The sequence below is a fragment of the Sander lucioperca genome, chromosome 24 (genome assembly GCF_008315115.2).
Source record: "Sander lucioperca isolate FBNREF2018 chromosome 24, SLUC_FBN_1.2, whole genome shotgun sequence".
Lineage (NCBI taxonomy): Eukaryota > Metazoa > Chordata > Actinopteri > Perciformes > Percidae > Sander > Sander lucioperca.
The window spans coordinates 8,694,691-8,714,394 of record NC_050196.1 but is presented as its reverse complement, the minus strand read 5'-3'; the positions used below and the strand labels follow the sequence as shown (position 1 = coordinate 8,714,394).

General features: G+C 39.4%; 1 protein-coding gene across 4 annotated transcripts; it reads right to left on the bottom strand.

Annotated features, from left to right (window-relative positions):
• Window positions 1–535: 535 nt before the first annotated feature.
• Window positions 536–19,218, bottom strand: arhgef7b (Rho guanine nucleotide exchange factor (GEF) 7b). Of its 4 annotated transcripts, none has more exons than XR_004896635.1 (22): window positions 18,880–19,218; window positions 17,717–17,800; window positions 13,886–13,970; window positions 13,430–13,554; window positions 13,114–13,318; window positions 11,465–11,556; window positions 9,934–10,028; window positions 9,401–9,496; window positions 8,002–8,124; window positions 7,716–7,854; window positions 7,432–7,491; window positions 6,823–6,969; window positions 6,585–6,671; window positions 6,370–6,448; window positions 5,824–5,960; window positions 5,485–5,709; window positions 4,211–4,304; window positions 3,538–3,627; window positions 2,964–3,122; window positions 2,549–2,665; window positions 2,043–2,097; window positions 536–1,064 (listed from the first exon to the last, which is right to left on the bottom strand). XR_004896635.1 is itself a non-coding variant. In XM_031292134.2 (22 exons), exons 1-22 carry the CDS (start codon window positions 19,042–19,044, stop codon window positions 942–944), a joined length of 2,562 nt encoding a protein of 853 aa, XP_031147994.1. In that variant the 5' UTR covers window positions 19,045–19,217; the 3' UTR covers window positions 536–941. The 4 variants fall into 4 exon arrangements, 2 of the variants coding, with proteins under 2 accessions (XP_031147994.1, XP_035854617.1); XM_031292134.2 differs by having other exon boundaries at window positions 2,569–2,665; window positions 18,880–19,217; XR_004896636.1 differs by lacking the exon at window positions 2,964–3,122.
• Between the last annotated feature and the right edge of the window lie 486 nt (window positions 19,219–19,704).

Sequence of the window (19,704 nt, the reverse complement as noted above, 5' to 3'; positions counted from 1 at the left end):
TTGTATGCAAAAGTAAAAGAACAGTTAGAGCAGAACCAAGTTTCTCTGTTTCTGTCCATGTCTCTGGTACAACTCACTTGTAGTTTATCCATCTGGGTTTAAAAACGTAGTCAAATACAAAAAAATATCATATTCTTAAAACTAATCAAAATAATCTTGGCAGAAATTTGCATATTCCATGAAGCAATGAAGTGGATCCATAAAATAATATGGTGGTCTGTTGCAAAATGTTAAACTAGATTAGTTCCTGCAGTAATCTTTACACCACACAAAGAAATGTAATCTCATCCTGTCACTTATACAGTAAGTGCTGGTAAAAGGTTTACTTTAAAATGTAATGACTGAGTGCCCTACTACACTTTGCATTTCATATTACAAATAAACCAGCTTTATTTTTTAGTTTGTTAGAATCAATAAAATTGCTGCCAATAAAATGAAGAGTGTGGTAAAAAAAAGTTTCAGTCTATCTGAAAGGTATAAACCCACGTAGCATGCTTATTCATGCACTAGGCTAGTCAATAAAATACTGTGCTGGCAATGGTTACATTTTAAATGTCATACTTAATGCAAAAAAAGCACAAAGAGGAATGAAAGATAATTACAAAAGTAGATGAGAAAAGTGATTTGTTTGTCAGTGTTTCAAAGAAGGCTGTTTGAAAAAGTAAAGGAGAGTGACAGGAAGTGATGTCATCATGCCTACCAGCAAATGTGGCTTCACAGCTTTACGGTCAGTTGGGATGGCTTTGCTGATGGCTGGCAGACATTTTCTCTTGGTCCACAGTTTGGTACACTGGTCAAAGCAAGTAAAAATGGTGACGACATGTTGAATGAAGTATTGGCAGCTTTTGTCCACACACAGGTTGAACAACAGTTCATAGTTCATTTGGTCACTTTAAAGTCAGAAATTGGTCTCGTCCATGATGATCACACATATATTGATCTCAGAGGTTGGTCTCATCCCAGGTTGGGTCGTTCATGTTCTTCAGAACTCTCCTGACAATCCTCTCCAGCTCTTTCCTCGCCCGCTGCTCCTCCTCCAGTGTCCTCTTCATCCTCTTGTTGTCCTGGAGATGTGAGACAAAAAAAGATGGGAGGAAAAGAGAGGAGAGAACAATGGAAGGAAGGAAGAAAAACAAGTGGAAAAGTGGAGGGGTGATTAAGATCATGTTTTGTTTGGACTAAATTAAACAAGTATCTAGCTTGTGCAGTGACAGTGATTGTGGCTAAAAAAAACTAAACTCTTTGTTGATAATCTTTTATTGTTTATATTTTGTTTTATTTGCACTCTTTCCACTTTGTACTGCAACTGCTGCACAACAATTTCCCTCGGGATAAATAAAGTTTGATCTTATTTATTGTATCCACTTAACCACATGAATCTAGGTATAAACAAACACAAGAAAAATAAACAAAAGAGATGCAACCATATGGAATTTTAGGGCTGATAACTAATATGAATCCCAATACCATTAGTCTTGCTAATGTTTAAGGGATTCAGGCTGACTTCTGCCTTTATGTCCTTAAGAATTCAACACATTTTAAGATATGTGGTTTAACATTTACATACAGCTAGCTTTCGTTTTTAGCATAAAAATCCACTTTTAGCCATATGAGCTTTGTAAGGCTGTGTAAAGTAGTTGACTGTGGGCATAGCAATTGATAGCATCATGTATCTGCAAATTTACGTTGTGTTTGTTTAACAGGCGTTTTGTTAAATTACTTGGCTGCGTCTCTTACTTGTGGGTTTTGTTGCACTTATGGCAATGAGCAATGTCATTGTCGACTATTTGCAGAAATGCCATTACTAGTACAACAATAACAACAATATCTATCAGAGAATAATATATCAGCCACCAATATATTTTGCATCCCTAACTGATAATGCAGATATGTATTTGATCACATTAATAGCAACTTCCTGGGGACCCTCTGGAAACCCCTTCAATACCTCTATGGGTTGTTGGACCTACGTTTTAACTCTATAAAGTGGGACATAGGACAGTCTGGGTTAGTAATAAAAAAAATTTAAACTGAAGACTTACCTGTTTGAGTCCCTGGACCTCATCTTTCAGACTGTACACAGTGTCCACCAGACTCCTGCAGGAACAGAACAGCTCTACTGTAACACACACTGACTGAGAGTGATATACCACTGACTGAATCATCCTCGCTTCTCATGTTCACATCGTGGTTTGGGTCTCTGTGACTTCTTTGAAATTTCGTATATAGTATGTTTTTATCTTGTTTAGCTCATGGTAAACTGATGTAATATGTTTATTTCACTGTGACACTCAGCCACCCCTGCATACATGCTGTGAATGCCTACAGGTTTTCATTTGATATTTGGTAAGTTTCCACTTACTGTGTGCTGTTTTATTGTGTGTTCAGTAGCCACCATTTTCTATATTTGTATTGTATCTTTTGATCCTTCTATTTACTGCTGCAGCAAGTCTTTGTCCCCAATATCACTATCACTATTTGGGACCACTATCAAAGCCTAACTTATCTGCCTTAGTGCACATTAAGTATGCTGTACATAAAGACACACCTTCATCTCTCCTCTCTCACCTCTCCTCCACTACTGTTTGTCCATTGCTCCTGGTCTCCTCCACTATAATCTTCTCCTCCTCTGGGAACAACATCTGTACGTCCTTCCTGCTGGAGCCTGATTGAACCGGGACAACAGTGTAAGTTATTAACCCTGCGTGATGCATAAACACATGACATGTGCACAAAAACATACATTTTAACATCAAAACAAACACACATCCAGCCATTAAATATACTGTACTATGGGGTATATGATTACTGAAGCTATACTCATGGGGACGCCCACAGGCTCATTCACAAAGACACACAGCAGGTGAAAGGTTTGGGAAGATATATAAATATATACGTCTATCCCTAGTTGAAAGCTAGCTGGTTCACTGGCATGCCAGTGGTTCGCAACACCGATATCTTACGAGAAAATGAGGCAGTCCTGTAACTATGGGCGGTCCAGAGACTGTCATAATCCGAGTCCTCTGACTGGTCAGAACAAGGCAGGTTGCTGGGGAAACCAGCGACGGTGAGGCTGGTGTCAGCGAGTACATGGTTGTGCATGAGGTCAGTTCCTTGCCAGGCTGTACAATAAAGTAACCAGCAATAGATGGGGTTTCAACAAACCAAATTGAATGTTGGGGGGGATGATATAAACCATAATGGATAAAGGATGAGGGTTTGGGAAAAAACATATTGTAGTTGTAAACAGTAATTTAAAAAATCAAAAACAAATATGAGATTTGAACCAAATGCAACCAGAAATAAAATGTTAGATTTAAGGAAACAAAGGTAAGACACCATTCAGAATAAAAGGAGGATGAATGAAGTAGTTAATGAACAGTGTTTGGAGGATGAGGAAAGCAGAGCAGTGGATGGAAGACATAAAAAGAGAAGAGAGAGAAAAATATTGTTAGATCTGATAGTAGAGTACAAACTGGTGGTTATCAGTAAGACAGCTAGCAGTGAATGAGTATACCAATTTGTGTGTGTACTCACTGGAGTTGAGCGTCTGTCGTGTCTTAGCGCTGGTACAGTAGGCCTCAATCACTTTCAGTATCTGAGCGTCCTCCTCTAGAGCTGCTGTACCTGAGACACAAGGTCAGGGCAGAAGGACAGGTGAGATGGTGGAGATACGAAAGTGTTCATTCTGTGCCTAGAATGGACCAGTTGCTGTGAAATTTAAAGCAAACTTTACAAGTTTAATTAAAGTTTATTATAACCGATAATGTTGAATAAATCAAATGCAGATAATTTGTGCTTGGCTTAGCTTTGCTAATGAACCAATGTAATTGCAGCATACATTGCAGTTATTTCAGAATCAGAATCAGCTCCAACACACCGTGTCGCCATTCTGCGGCGCCATCTTGTCATATTTGAGTTTGAGTAGCAGTGTTTGGTTCTTGACAGCAGACAGATTAACCGGCATATTATTAATATTATTTACCATTACCTAACATAATTGGTAAGTTGTAAATTGAGCCCTTATGTTTTTGATAATTTAAAGTAACAAAAGCCTGTGTAGAGCCAATAGAGATACCTGTTTATTATGTTGCACCAAGGCATTTAAAGAACATTTCCAACAGCGTTTTTAACAGTTTATGGGCACATTTTCCCTTCACCGTCGAAGTGGGGTGTCTCAGTTGCTGAGTTTGCTGAGTTGGATACTTACTTTTTCTGACAGTAAAGTCCTCTTCTGAAGGTTTCCTCTCTGGCTTCCTCTTAGGGAGCAGCTTCTTCATGTTCTTAGGACTCTTACTCATATCCTACAAACAAAGACACAGACATATGTAAAGTAGGAATGTAGCTCCAATTTCAATTTACCAGGAATAAGAAAACTATAAATGCTTGGGATAAGGTCAAGGGAAAGAATTTGGAGAAAAAAAATCTAACTGTTCCCTGTCTTCCTAAAAACATCCCTTAACACTAGAAAAGCCCACGGTTAAAAATGTACCCGTCTGGCATTTTTAAATGCATGTAACTCTGTTATTATAAAACCCCTTCATCTCTCAGTCCAAGCCTTTTCCTGAAATGGGTTTATTAATCATCTAGTGAGTTATGGGGGGTGTGGTATAAAAAGAAAATAAAAATATGATCATTTATTCTTAAAACCGCCAGCGGGTCATTTTTACCCACACTGTATATTGCTGCGCTCAGCATTCACAACATGGCCAGTCGCCTAGCAACGCGTATTGTTTACATGTCTTTTAACAAGGCGGCTGCCATATGACAAGCGAGAACAAGCTAGACTTGGACATGAGTGAAAGAGAATCAGATCGGACAGATCAATGACCCGTCATTTTCATCAGATGAGGAATCTTCGTTTGAGGACGAGGAGCGCCCAGCTTGCCGGTATCATCGCAGCACAGCAGCAGCCCTCAGACGCTGATGGGACCTCAGTTACAGTCAAGCAATAACGTTACACATCCTAGTTAGACGTAACTCGTGTAGCAGTTTCTAATGTTAGCTTACTGCACTAGCTAAAGTAATTATAAATATTCATATTCTTTAGTGTCAGCTCAACCAATACGAGACGGAAGTGTCTACAACCGGGAGCACAGGCAGTCACAGCCTGTGTGCGTGTGTGTCTGTGTCTGTGTGTGTGTGTGTGTGTGTGTGTGTGTGTGTGTGTGTGTGTGTGTGTGTGTGTGTGTGTGTGTGTGTTTGATCTGTGATGAAAGAGCCTAAAGGCCATAAACTGACTTTTAAATAGTTACTTTGTCAAGTCGTACTTATTGTTTAAAAAATAAAGATAAAAATGAACAACTTAACTGCTTCAAGAAATGCCATATTTTCGAGTGCTGATGCTGTTTTGGCAGCAGGTAAATATTACCCGCTCTGCAGTTTTAGGAGTAAATGGAATGCTGGCCTTTCTAGTGTTAAGAACCCTGTAGGTCCCCAGATCCCACTTTCAGCAACGCATTTTATAATGCCAGTGTGCAGCACCTCCTTGAAGCAGAGCGCAGCCGAGGGCCGGAGTGGAGGTGCAGGGCGAAGGCAGCTAAGGCTCCAGGGTTTAGGGGTACTCGGTGGCTCCAGGGGCCCCCACATCGGGCTGCTGCTGAGGGCCGTCCCATATGAAGAGGGATGAGGAAGGGTGTGGTAAGTGTTTCCAATGCTCCCTCCACGAGACTCTGAGTGTCTGGAGGGAGTGGCGGGTTGAGAGGGCAACTAGGAAAGCAGAGGAGACGTTATAGATAACAGAAAAGGAAAGAGAGACGGATACTGTACGAGGGCAGTGAAGTAGATGAAGATCAACTGACTAACTGATTAATTGTGACTTACTGTGTGACACACGGACTGAGGCTTGTGCAAGTGTGTGTGCGCAGCCGAAGTGTGTGTGTGTTTGGTGAGAAGGTCCAGCCAGTCCTGTAGATCTTGCTGACTATTACATGCCACCTGCATCCGATCACACTGGCCACCTGAAAAACACACACAAAAAAGGTTTAAATGTACAGATAAACAGGCAGAGGTCACACAGACACACAGTTGTTTCATATCTATATAACAGCAAGCTTTCACACAAACATTTTCTTCTTCTATTAAACTCCATTCTTGACTTTGGGTGAAATGTCTTGACGTAGTGTCATTTTTTAGTGTCTTTTTAACAGTATTCAGGAGTTTTCTTACTTGAGTGATACTGTTGCTTGTAAAATACGCTATAGACTCCATTATATAGGAGTGCAAATGTAAGCACAGTCGATAGGAACCAAATTCCACTTTTTACCCTTCAGGTATCCAGTGTAAAGATGCTCAAATCAGGCTGATGTGATCTTGTCATTAACAATTAAAATGGAAAGGTCCACTAGCTAAATTATAGAAAGGGCTGACCGGATATTTCAAAAGCATTCTTCAGGTTTTCTCCGTCTTCTATTCTGGAGATGAGCATTCCTGACAGTGGCATCCTTCCCTATAGAGACACACAGAATCACACAATGTGTAAATCAGTGGACAAAAGACCAAACCACATTTGTATGCTGCCGAGAATGATAGTATGAGTGCTTTTAAAAGTAATTTTAGTTAAATCTAATGTACTGTAAACATACCTGGAAGATGAATCCACTCATTCTCAGGCTGGCAGAGAGCATGAGCAGAGTGTGAGGGAAGAGGACGAGGTAGCGTTCATTTGACTCCTGAAAAATGAACAAAAAATACCTTTTACATACTCTTTTGTGGTCGCTTTAAATGAACAGTCTTGTGTCTTCATTTGGGTCTGAACGCAACCTCAGTGTACGATCACATGACACCTGTTTAGTTCAATTGTTTGGAGGTTCTGATGAGTACCTGACAGTTCTGCGTGTGGACTGTGGCCTGGGACATTTGGAGAACAGGGCCGAGAGTTCTGATGTCATCCCCCTCCCAGTTTCTGATTGGCTCTGTTAAAATCTGCAACTCCAGGTCCTTCTTCTTCCTCACCTCCTGGCACCGAGCCTGAACACACACAGACGCATTCAAAGGCACATAAACGCACAAACACTCTAATCAATACAGTTTCTCTGTTGTCTGTTAGTTGGTATGATTACACATAAATGTCAGGAAACTGATTAACTTAAACACAAACTACTGCAAGTAATCCTTCAGCAAAATAACAAATAAAGGCATGTCTGTCAAACTGTTTAAGAATGATTTTATTCAGGTTCACATCATATCCCTCATTTCTATACTACATTGGCAGTTACCAGCAAAAGTTCTTGATTTGGCTGTTTTAAGAATACATTCTGATGGTTTATAAATGTTAAATATGTGCTGCGATAGGTGCTAGTGACTGTGAAACTGAAAATACTTTCAAAGCAAAGCATGTTTAAGACAGCTTGAAGTGTGATCAGCCACAAGTAAGTACTTATACTTAATCAATCTAACTCATTTACATGTGTATGTCTATTTGTATCTTACTGCAAAGCTTTTAAAGTCCATCATTGAAGCAATGAGATCAGCTCTGTCAGGGTGTTGGTCCTAAGACAAAGACAAAGGGAAAACAAAAACAAACGTGAATCCAATATAATGCATTGAGATTAACATCCTGGCAAGTTCTTGTTTAGAAGACAAATGACCAATGACACAGTTCATTGCTATGTTATTTAATATCTATCTTTATCTGTACATTTGAAAAGCAGAAAGCAAATGTCAATTGGCTTATTGGGTTTATTTGGATAACAGACAGGTAGGTTCAAGCTAACCTCCATATGTCTGTCCAGTTCTTTCAGCAGCGTCGGGTATCTCTCCAGTCTGGTGAAGGGTTTACTCAGACTAGTGGTCAGAGTGAGGATCCCAGGAGCGGACGCCCCTTTTGACTCCATGTACTCCCCCAGTTCCTCGCTGTGATGCACACACACACACACACACACACACACACACACACACACACACACACACACACAAAATATATATTAACATACATTTGGAACAAACACACAAGAAAAATACACGCACACGCCTGCAAACACAACATATCGCAGACTGTACCTGTGTTGCGTGAGTACATTGACTGCAAACGGGTGGTTGGAGCAGTAGGCCACATAGATGACCTTCATCTGGGGCATCAGATTCAGGAAGAACCCCCCGATCCTCTGCTGGTTCTCTGGGAGTCTACACACACAAATGACATGTTAGACATAACACCTGCCAGTGCCACTGTTGGCATTTATGTAATCAAACATAAAGATAATAGATGATAATTATGGGGCATCAGCTAGTCTTCAGGGATTTAAAATGGTGGTGGTGGAGGTGGTGATTGCGCAGTGGATTTGGTGTGGGAGATCTGGGTTTAATTCCCACTACGATACATCAACCAATGTGTCCCTGAGCAATACACTTAACCCCTAGTTGCTCCAGAGGCTTGCAACCTCTGATATATAGCAATTGTAAGTCTCTTTGGATAAAAGCGTCAGCTAAATGACATGTAATGTAAAACGTGTATAATGAATGTAATACAGAGGAAAAATCTAATAAATCATATACATTTGGAATCTCTACATTTACATCAAGGCTGCTTTTAAGAACATAAAGGTTCCTCTTCAGCATAACTGATAATTTGGTGACAAACATCAAATAGTTAACCGTACCAACCAAATACGTAATAGTCGGTCAGTTTTGTCTGTTTGTTGATGTGATTTTAAGATTTCAATTACACATTTTATAAACTTTAAAAAGACACCTGCTGTATCTCACTACAGCTACACAGGGCTCAGAGAAACAGACTTTTACCTTAGTCTACCACTAGATGTCTCTGTGGCTTTAATAACTGCCTACATTACTGTAAGCTCCAATAACAGGTCTGAGCTTCAGTTTGACTGCACCCCTCCTTTTTAAAGCAAAGCCCGAGGATGTATTGTAAGTTAAACAGGATGTTAGCATGAGCAGTTCATTGGGGTTTTGTGCAGGTTTCAGAGAGCCAAGTTAAAGACTCTATAAGAGCTTTTATTCCTACCTGGAAGTGAAATAAAAAACAATAAAAGTATTATACTGTAGTAGGGGTCAAACATTGTTCAGAAAACCTAACAGGGTGTATACAGTTCTTTTTTTTTCTCAACTAATTGATTTATTGTTTGGTCTGTAACCTGTCAGAAGATAATGAGAAATCAGTGTAATCCAAGGAGTAATCTTCAAATGTCTTGTTTTGTCTGACTTGTCTGATATGCACACACTTCAAAGAATTGAACCACAGAATGTTTGGTCAATTTGATTGAAAATAGTTAATTACAGTACAGTACAGTAATTTTCTTTTGATTACTGTCGATGGATTAATCATTTGAACTCTCCTTTTAACCATGATCTGTACAGAAGCCATTTAGGTGTGCCACATAGTGCAATTAAACCTGCCGGTTAATGTATCATGGTGAAAATACTATATTAGGGCACTGACTTTGTATGCTCCTCCAAAGACTGAACCAACATCTGCTGAAAGGTTGAGATCTCCTCCAGATTTCCCTGAATGTGACTGATGTCAACACTGCTGAGTCTGCAAAACAGAGGAGAGGAGACGAGAGGAGACATTCATATTTTAATATATAACATATCAAAAATAGCTAAATTAGGCTAGTCAATCCAAGAAGTATATGAATTCATACTTGCATGAAATCCAATCAAAATAGATCACTGACATTTTGAAGAAAAGGCTGGTATAAATACATCACTATACTTGCCAAGCTCCAATATATAGGGATAGTAATTCATGCATTTTTATTATGCATATAATATACAGTATATGCATGTTCTTATACTCTGTAAAATTTGAAGGATTATATTGGTATTGCAATATATATGCTAGTGTGTGTGTGTGTGTGTGTGTGTGTGTGTGTGTGTGTGTGTGTGTGTGTGTGTGTGTGTGTGTGTACCGCTACTTCTAAAATCTGACTCTGTTGAATAAAACAATAAAAAGTGTAAAAATAACTCTACTTGTCTGTGGGATGAAGTGAGCGCAGGTAGGAGCCCAGGAGACTCTGTAGCTCCCTCGAATATTCACTCTCTGCTTCCAGGATGTTTTGTAGGACCTGACAGAGACATGAACCAAAAAAACACAGGGACTTTTATATTAATTAAAGTAAGCAATATAAAGAATAAGTAATAAAAAAGGATGCATTTGCCCATACAAAATCCCTATTCCCATAACATATATCTTATAGATGAAAATATTTCCTGTGCACCAGGTATGCAAGGCTCGAAGCTACTTATCGTTTGCATTATTATCACAGTGGAATATATTCAGATTTTAGAGTAGTAAGTCCAACTTGGAAAATATAATGGGTAAATAGACTCTTCTTTTGTTGCTTTCTATAAAAATTTGCTAAATTGAACCATCCACAATGACTCTATAAGCTGTTTGCTTATTAGCAGGAGATGTAATTTTTAATAATGAATTGTTGCATTTTAGACACGTTGCTGTGTCTCCTCTCAGGTCTGGAGGTAGTAAAATGTTGAAGCAGCTCCAATTATTTATCTATAATATGAATATAATGTATTTATTTTTTATTTAAACAAAGAATGATATGTAAGAGGCCACAGTGAGGATGCCAGTGCAGGCATTCGCAACAAGAATGTGGTGCAAACGTTGATATTTTTCAAACTTGAAATACAAGCGTGGCCTTTGACAAACTACGGACAAAGAAAAAAGCCTAAAGCCTGAATCTTCTACTTATACAAGCTTCTGTACCGTCCATTAGAAGAAAGACAAAAACTTTTTTATTTATATCGTTTTGTTTTGCCTTTCTGTCTGGGAACAGCTTAGACTTCAGGCAGGGACGGTGAGTGCGTGTGTCAGGTACCCCAACCGAAGATGGACTATCTAGAGAGACTGCAAAGCTGGCTGCATTATTAAAAGACACACACTCACACACTCACCGGCAGAAGCCAACCCTGGGGCAAGGCTGCCCCAGAAACCACTGAGATGGAAGAAATAACCTACATTACATCTGCTGCACTCTGACACACATGCACACACACACACACACACACACACACACACACACACACACACATTTACTCACTCACACAGGGTCCACACATGATCAAATACACACGCACAAACACAGCTACAAAATCATTAATTGGATGTGCGGATGAAAAATAATTGATTGTACAAAAGCAGGCTCACATGTGAGAACTATCTGTTAATTCAATTCACTCCATCAGTCTAACCAGGAGAGATAGCATACACAAAGGAGATATTTATTACATTTCTGGGTAATGATATCTTCAGTATTTATTACCAAGAAGTCTAACATGTACCCTGAACTAAACCTAGAATGACCTAATTCAAATTCAAAATTGTAATTACAGTCCTAACCTTAAGCTATTCTGTTAGAAGTGAGAGCCAGTAGATTTCCTTCCTCTTTCCATGATTGTGACATTTGGTCATCATAAAAAAGCAGGGCATTTTTTAGTCACACATGCATACAGACACAGAGTTTCTTAAGAGAATGATGCTCACCACATTGTAGTAAGTCTTACTGATGATGGTGGTGTCAAAACCTTTGGGGGGGCTTTTCAGTGTCCCAGACTTTGGCTTGTCTGATGTCTTGTCTAAAAAGAGACAGAAGGAGAGAACAATTCAAAGACCAGATGGACACTATAACAAGGTTTAAGCAAGTTACATTAAATTACAGTAAAAAACGGCTCCTTTACTGTATGAAGTTCTAACTGCAGGGCAATGCTGTGTACATATAGTCTACAAAATGTAGGACAACCAATGATTGAATGCTTTACTTTACTGACTCCACAATGTAATTTCACGGTGCTGTTTCTTTTTTTTTTTACAACATTGTTTAGCCCATAACAGCGCATGCTGTCATATCCTTCAGTTCACTATTGTCCTTTGACGACATTGCAATGTAAAGCCAGAAGACTAACAAGCATTTTTTTTTTTTTTGATAATGGGAAGCTAAATGCACTTTTTAGACTTATCTCATTGACTAGAGGAAGTAAACTACAATCATGATGCTGTGAAAGATACAAGGAGGTATTCTTTGCTTAGCTTTTCTTTTGATGATAAGACTAATCTTGGTCTTGGAGCAGAAATAAAAGAAGGTACAAAGACTACTGTATAACCTATAGTTCTTTGCTTTTCATGTGTCCGTCTCAATTACAATGATTTATGTCAGTAAACCAAGATGACATGCACGTGCAGCCTCCTATCTCAGAGATCATACTCCCACTCCCACTGGCTATATGCATTTACTGCCATTCCTCAGTGCACCAATATCATGGTCATTGTTTTCTGCTGTAAGCTTTAATTTAGGAAGTTCCTTCCTATACAACAGCTCAGGCACTTCCTGTCTTTGTGTGCATGTGGAGCTTCCTTCCTTAGTTCCTGCCTTCCCTCCTTCAGAAAGCAACACAACCAACCAACACAATCAAACCATGAGGATATGGCTCTTACAAGCACAGGAGACTGTACAGCCTGTACAGTGACAAACTCATCAATCCTAAAAATGTAACAAATAAGACAAACACCCTACAGATAGTGCTCTACTTTAAGTCTGTACACCAAGTACAAACACAGCATTATCAGCAACATTACCTGGTGAAAAAAAAAAATGAAATAAGCTTAAAAGGCCTTCATCTTCTCTCAAGGTATCCACACACTTCTCGATATGAACTCCATGAAAGTAATGCCTTCAAACCTTAAATTATTAAAAGCCTTAATCCCTCTCCTCTATGCAGGACTTCACTTCTGTATTTTAAGAGTCGCCTCGTCAGTTTGTTTGAGTCACAGTGAGTCACGGCAATGCCGGTAAAGCCGTTGCAAGTGTGGGTACACTTTTCAAAACTATTCTTTTTACTATTTCTTTTTTGGTATTACAGAGGGAAAGTACTGCAAAAAGGTACCGTTGGGTAGTAATGTGAACGGTACCCAACCCTTCTCGCCTGGGCCACATCTCTACGCGCTATAGCGACCTCTCCAGCAGGCTGAGTAGGCTCCCTCCTTCCCCTGCCCAGGCCACATCGCTACCTGGATGTGTGATAGCTAGACAGAAAAAAAGGGGACACGCCGGATCTCTACATGAGCCACAGCTGAGCCGCGACTGATTGAACCGCGCTTGTAGTTATAGTTACGAAGAAAAAAAGAGCTGCACCCACCGCTTCCTTTCAGCTCCCGTACATAGTTACTGGGGAACCACCCAGAATTGCCGTTGAATGAGCCTTCCCACCAGCCCCCATCCTCCTGCCGGCTCACACTGATGATGTCGCCCTTGGAGAAAGAGAGTTCGTCCTCATTGGTCTGCTGGAAAGGAAAGCGCGCCTTGAACAGCACGTGGCCACACCCACTGCCCTCTGACATGTCCTGAGGAAGAGAAGAATAAGAGCTGACTGAATCTGTGAGTTTTCATAACAGACTAATATCAGTTTTGTATATCTAACCCTAGTCAGTGTTTGTCTACTGTCAGTAACTCACCAGGCTGCGGTACTGAGGCTGCAGGACTTTTGAGGAGCGACTCTGAGTGTTCAGAGAGTCAAATGACTTGATCCTCAAGTGTGAGGAGAGCGGCACACACACACTGTCTTCAGAAACACCTAAATCTGCACACAGCGTTTCAATTAATAGTAACTAAAATTCATTATAAACCCTGGTAAGATAATGAGACTAATACTAACAATAAACCTAGAGCATTTATCAAAATAATATTATAAAGTACAAAGTTGCATATAATACTAATACTTACACAATTAGAACTGCTTTTAATAATAATGTGCACAAAAATATAAATTTTAAACTCTAAAAGCTTATATTAGAGCACTAGCAATAAAAACTAAGTAAAATAATGGAAAAATGAAAAGACTGCAAACTTAAAAAAGTGTGCCTTAAAAAAAGAAACAAATTATTACTAACACATAAACACAATAATCCTACCTTCAGTAGCTTTGTTGAGGGCAACCAAGGAGTTTAGGACCTTGGAGAAGTTCAGTCCCTGCAGGAGGTCATTGACCTCAAAAGGCTAAAGCGGAGGAAACCAAATAAAGAATATAAAATCATTTTTAAAACACTAATAAAACAATGAGGAGTTTGAGACAGAGGAGAAGAGGAAAAGAAAAAATAATCTTGCATCAGTTCTCATTACAAATTTACATAATGAAAACATATGTCAGCCAAAAAATGAAGAAATGCTGAGTTTAGTGGGGGTTTACATCCCTGCTCCTACTGCAGTCTGGAGCAGGATTACTCAAAGTCTGAGCTTCCCCTTGTAATCTCCCCATCACACACACACACACACACACACACACACACACACACACACACACACACACACACACACACACACAGTCATAATCGAAATACCTCTGAAGCCCCTAATCTTGTGTATACTGTACACTGACTGACTTCTACATTTTCAAGGCGTGAAGGTAAGCAATGTGGGGCATGACAGTCATAGCTGAAACATTGTGATTTAAAAAATTTTGAGAGCAGCCAGAAATAGTTGAACATAAGATTTACTAAATCCTAAATCTGTTATTCTTACCGATTGGGTCTCTTTAATCTAATGATAAAACTACACGGTTCTTTAATGTAGTCCTCCTTGAACGCACTTGGCCTGATTTATATACACAGGCTGATTAGTAGTCAGGGCAGTATGGGCCCAACAGTTAACACACACTTTCATCTCTCCCACTGGCATTGGGCCAAGATACCATATGAGGCTTTCTATGCACTGCTGCATTAGAAATGTACCAGTGCTAAGGTTGCATTTGTACACATTTTAGGTATTTAGCTGCCGCGCTTCCACTACAATAATGTATCAGTGAAAATGATCAATACAGAAATCTGACACTAAGAACCACATGCAGCGTGCCAGCGACAAAGAGAGGCACTTGCAGACGGATCTCGTACCTCACTAATGGAGAAAACGTGCAGTAGATACTGAACTATTAGATAGATTGGTCCCCGAAAGAATTTGGTAGATTTTACGTTTGTCTTTGTTAATTATCATGAAGTAAACAAGGATCGCAACTGGCTCAATAAGACACAGGACATCTCTGCTGCTAATGTCTAATCAGAGTCCAGTATTATGAAGTGTTACATTCCTCTAATTCCACATAATGCATTATTTGTCATGAAGATTATTTGTTCATCTTTAGGAACAATTTAGATTTACTGCACTTGAAAATTTAATTTTAAAGAGAATTGTCTTTACTTTCACATTGTACTTAATAAAGTAAAACCTGCTTTGAATGTATACATCTTGGAATTAAAATTAAAATTGTTTTCATGAAATGAGTGTCTTCTTAAAGTTAATATAAACCCAATTTGACATAAATTAACAGTAAAGCTGCTAAAATTAGAAACCACATAAATGCAGTTCCATCTTGCAGGTTATAGTGAAAATCCTCTCTCATGCAGCTGTTAGAAGCACATAATCACAGCATGCTTAAAAAAACGCCTGTTATTGGTCAAACAGCTTACCTGATAACAGGGAGCGCTTGATTTAATGCGGCAGAGACGATACTCTAAATGCACAGAATCAATATTCCACACGATTAACTTTAATCAACAGCAGAAGCCAAATTTATGACCTGATTAACTGTTTAGCTGAGAACTCAACCACACTCATACTGGCACTTGCTGTCCACTCTGTAATCCTGCTCTATTGGACCGACCGTCCTCTGCTTGTCCAAAGAGTGTCTGGGAGAATTACTCTGCTGATGTCAGTCAGGCAGCTGGTAATGGAGGCCTTGGCTTCCAGCAACATGGCTGACATGCCTCTAATCAACGTGATTGGAATATCCACTGACTGCCTGACGTGTTGCATTGTGTCAGCCCACCCTTCTCTCCTCTATTTCATCTTTTCATACTCTTTACATTTCTCCTTTACCACAGATTCATGATTCTGCTTAAAGCCATCCCTCTCACTACGTACTGACTTGGCTTTAAAGGGACATCAAAATCATTTTCAAGTCTGGAGCAAAACCATGTTATATGTCTACAGCCCAGGACTCGTGTGTTGCATAATCTGCTCTTTTCCATTATGATTATATGGCTTTTTCCCTGAATAAGATCAATAGTGTGTGTGTGTGTGTGTGTGTGTGTGTGTGTGTGTGTGTGTGTGCGTGTGCGTGAGTGTGCGCGTGCGGTGTCAGTTTGTACCACACTACTCACTACCCCTTTCTACACACCCACTGTGGGGCAGGATATAACCTGGCTTGACCCACTGTTGTGCAAACACAGACACATGCACACACCCTACTATGTGTTTTTGAGCTCTGATAACAATACAGATATTCTTTTAAATAAACATGCCAACAGCCAAAGAGCATTTAAATGTGTATACTAACAAATAAATAAGTCTGCCTTTTTGCCCAAAGGCCAGCTCTCCCCTACTTATCAGCTCAACCAAATCACATTTTGTATGAACACGTGGCCTAATGGACAAAGTGTCTGACTTTGGATCAGAAGATTGAGGGTACACATCCCTTTGTGGTTAAAACCTCCAATATCATTTGAGGAATCATGGTGGTGGCCAGCAAATAAACACAAGAATGCAAGCAATCCTTACTGCTACATGTAACTTGATACAAAGTTTGAGATAGCAGAGAGTATTTTGCTCTGCAGAAATACACATAAGAATGTGGGAATCAATTCCACAACTCTCACATGTAAACCGAGCCATCTAATTCCCCTCCACAGAAGTTAACTTGGAAGGTAGTCACACCTGACTAAACATCCAAAACTGATCCAATTTAGTTTTTTCAGTCCCTGTAAACACACTGTAAAGCTTTAAATCATTATATTTTTTAACAGTAGGCTATACAGTAAATGGTGGGTTTATAAGTAAACAGCCAGGGTTGGAAATAAGCACCAGCCACCAGCCAAATGCTGGTAAAATATGCCAATGGCTGCTAGATTTGCTTCACTCACTAGCCAAAAAAAACCCTCTAGTATGGGAGGTGGTCCTACCTGACTGAAGATCGAAAACTGGTCCAATTTTGTTTTTTCTGTCCCTGATTAATTATGTTGGCTAGTTGGCAGGCTAGTTCTCTCAGCTGGTTAGAGTGTGGTGCTAACCTGGAATCCAGACACAAGCACACCTTACTACTTCCAGGCACACGCACACACCCTACTACTTGTTTCTGAACTCTGATGACAATACAGATATTGTTTTAGATAAACATGCCAACAACCAAACATGAAGAATTTGTACGTGATTTACTAGCAATTAAAGCCATCAGTTCCAACTTATAAAACCTTTATAAAGGGTGACTTATAAGAAGGTAGTACCAGAACAACTCCAATTTTGTAACACTGGCTTACATTAGTGTCTATTATGAATCACTCATTGGCTGTCACCTTTGTATACCACTATATTAATGTGGTGAGATGTTTGAATGGCTAAGAAATAAACATTTAATTAGTTTTAAAAAAAAAAAAAAAAAAATTAACTAGACTATACAGAGGCACAGTATTTGTAATGGTATTACTCATTTTCATTGAAAATCTGAAAAAGAAATTCCCACCACATTAAGCTCTATCCAGGTTGCTAGTGGGTAGGCTAACGTTACACCTGTTGCTCGTGCCATTAACAGGAGTAACGGCTGAGCAGTATAAAAGACGTCTGATAAACAGCAGGATATACGTTTTAAAAGATGGTATAAATAATAAATAGGTTTATATGAGGTAATCTGTTTTCTAGACTTCATAACGTTACTGTGTAAGTGCACCATTAAATACATTATTAATATGTTAACTCACCTCCACACCGAAAGCCCCGCAGCCTTTAATAAACTCGGTAATGTTCCTCTGACACTCGTTGTCGCCCCTCGGTTCCTGAAAAAACTACACACAAAAAGAGACTAAATACGCTTCAAATATACACACGAAATATTAATAAACTGCTAATGAATGTGTTAAAGGGTTTTTTTTAGCATGAAAATAATCGTATTTCAGGCGTTGCTAGTGCACTTGCAGCTTACCAATATCAAGCTCGCTAAAACAAAATTGATAAACTTCCGGTTTCAACTTTCAAACTAAGGCATTAATTGAGAGACGTTTTCATACGTTTTGTGTTTAAAAATGGACTTTCGATAAAAGTTACATTTACCATTATGCTATTGCATTTAGTAAGTAGATACCTATGTGTTGTGATCTAGGGTATCTTTATTTTTTCAATTACTTTTGAGTGATCAATTGAGTTTTTAATCTTGTCCTCCAATTTACATCATTTGTCATATCTGGCAAAAGCCATTAGGAAAAAACTCAGCTACAAAATATATAACTTAGAATGAAGTCTGATGCCGTCACTAAAGTGAACCAGCTATGGCAAAGCTATTCCTAGAGGAGGTAAAATAAACAGTAAGGGGTGCCCTTATTTTGAAAGAAGCAGTGCCTCACTCTGTGTTGAGTTGTAGTTAACAGAGGTAGACTACTTTGATAAAGATCTACAATATCATAGGGAAGTTGGATAAGTCAAAGGAGGATATGACGTTGACAGGTTGGTCCAGAGAGAGAGAGAGAGAGAGAGAGAGAGAGAGAGAGAGAGAGAGAGAGAGAGAGAGAGAGAGAGAGAGAGAGAGAAAGAAATGATTATAAATCATATTATATTGTTTTGACAACAAACTCTAAATTCTTGTGAATAATTGCAATTGGGATGTTGTAGGCTATTGCTTATTTTAAGGCCGTGATTTGTAAACACTAGGCTACACTAGAACTTTTAAAACATTTTACTGTGAACACAATTAATAGGCTACATTGATGAATAAATAGCCTCATCATAATTGGGGTTATTTATTCATTAAGGAAGCTAGCTAGGGGCTAACGTTTCTATGTTATATTGTTTTTCATGTTTTTATAAAGCAATCAATTCAATAATGGGTTGTTTTATTCTTCCATCGTCCTCTATCCCTCCATCCACTTACTTTGTCCACCGTCCCGACTCGGAGTCGCTCCAGCAGCCTGCACAGCACCGCTCCATCCTGCAGAGACGCCTGGAGGAAAGCCTCTGGATCCGAGATGCTTTTCTTGGGAGACTCTAGGACCCCCAGTGTTATGAGCCACGTTACCGTCTGTTCGGCCGAATTCATGACTTGATCATAAAACAACAGCAGCAGCAACAACAGCAGCAGCAGCAGTGTCCGCGATATCCTACTTGTGGTCAGTCCAAAATAAGACAGGAGGGTCAGCCCCGCCTTGTTTGAACATTACAGTCAACGCGCACTGGTTGGATCAGACAGGCTGTTGTTCCAAGACAGAAAAAAGTAAATGTAACCTTTAACAGCTTTGTATTGTCTCGCACTGCTCTCTCTCTCTCTCTCTCTCTCTCTCTCTCTCTCTCTCTCTCTCTCTCTCTCTCTCTCTCTCTCTCTCTCTCTCTCTCTCTCTCTCTCTCTCTCTCATCACCTTTGCTTGTGTGCACAACTGTGTGAGCAGAACCAGAGTCAAAAGACTGTGACACGACTTCCTTTGACGGTTTTCAAATTAAAAGCATAAACTTGAGCTTGTGGGGAGTTTGTTTGCAGATGACAGTCTTTTGCTTTGTCCACTATTTTTATTTTATATGTTTTGGCAACGCAAGTGTATTTACATGCAATGATAGCCTACAGTTGTAAGCATTGAAATTGAAATAAGAAAAATCGAATTCAAATAAACTCAACTAGAATGATTGTTGGAATACAATATCGCCAAAGCATTAGTTGCAGTGTAGGTATGTAGCCTACAGGAGGCTACAATAAAGGTCTATAATT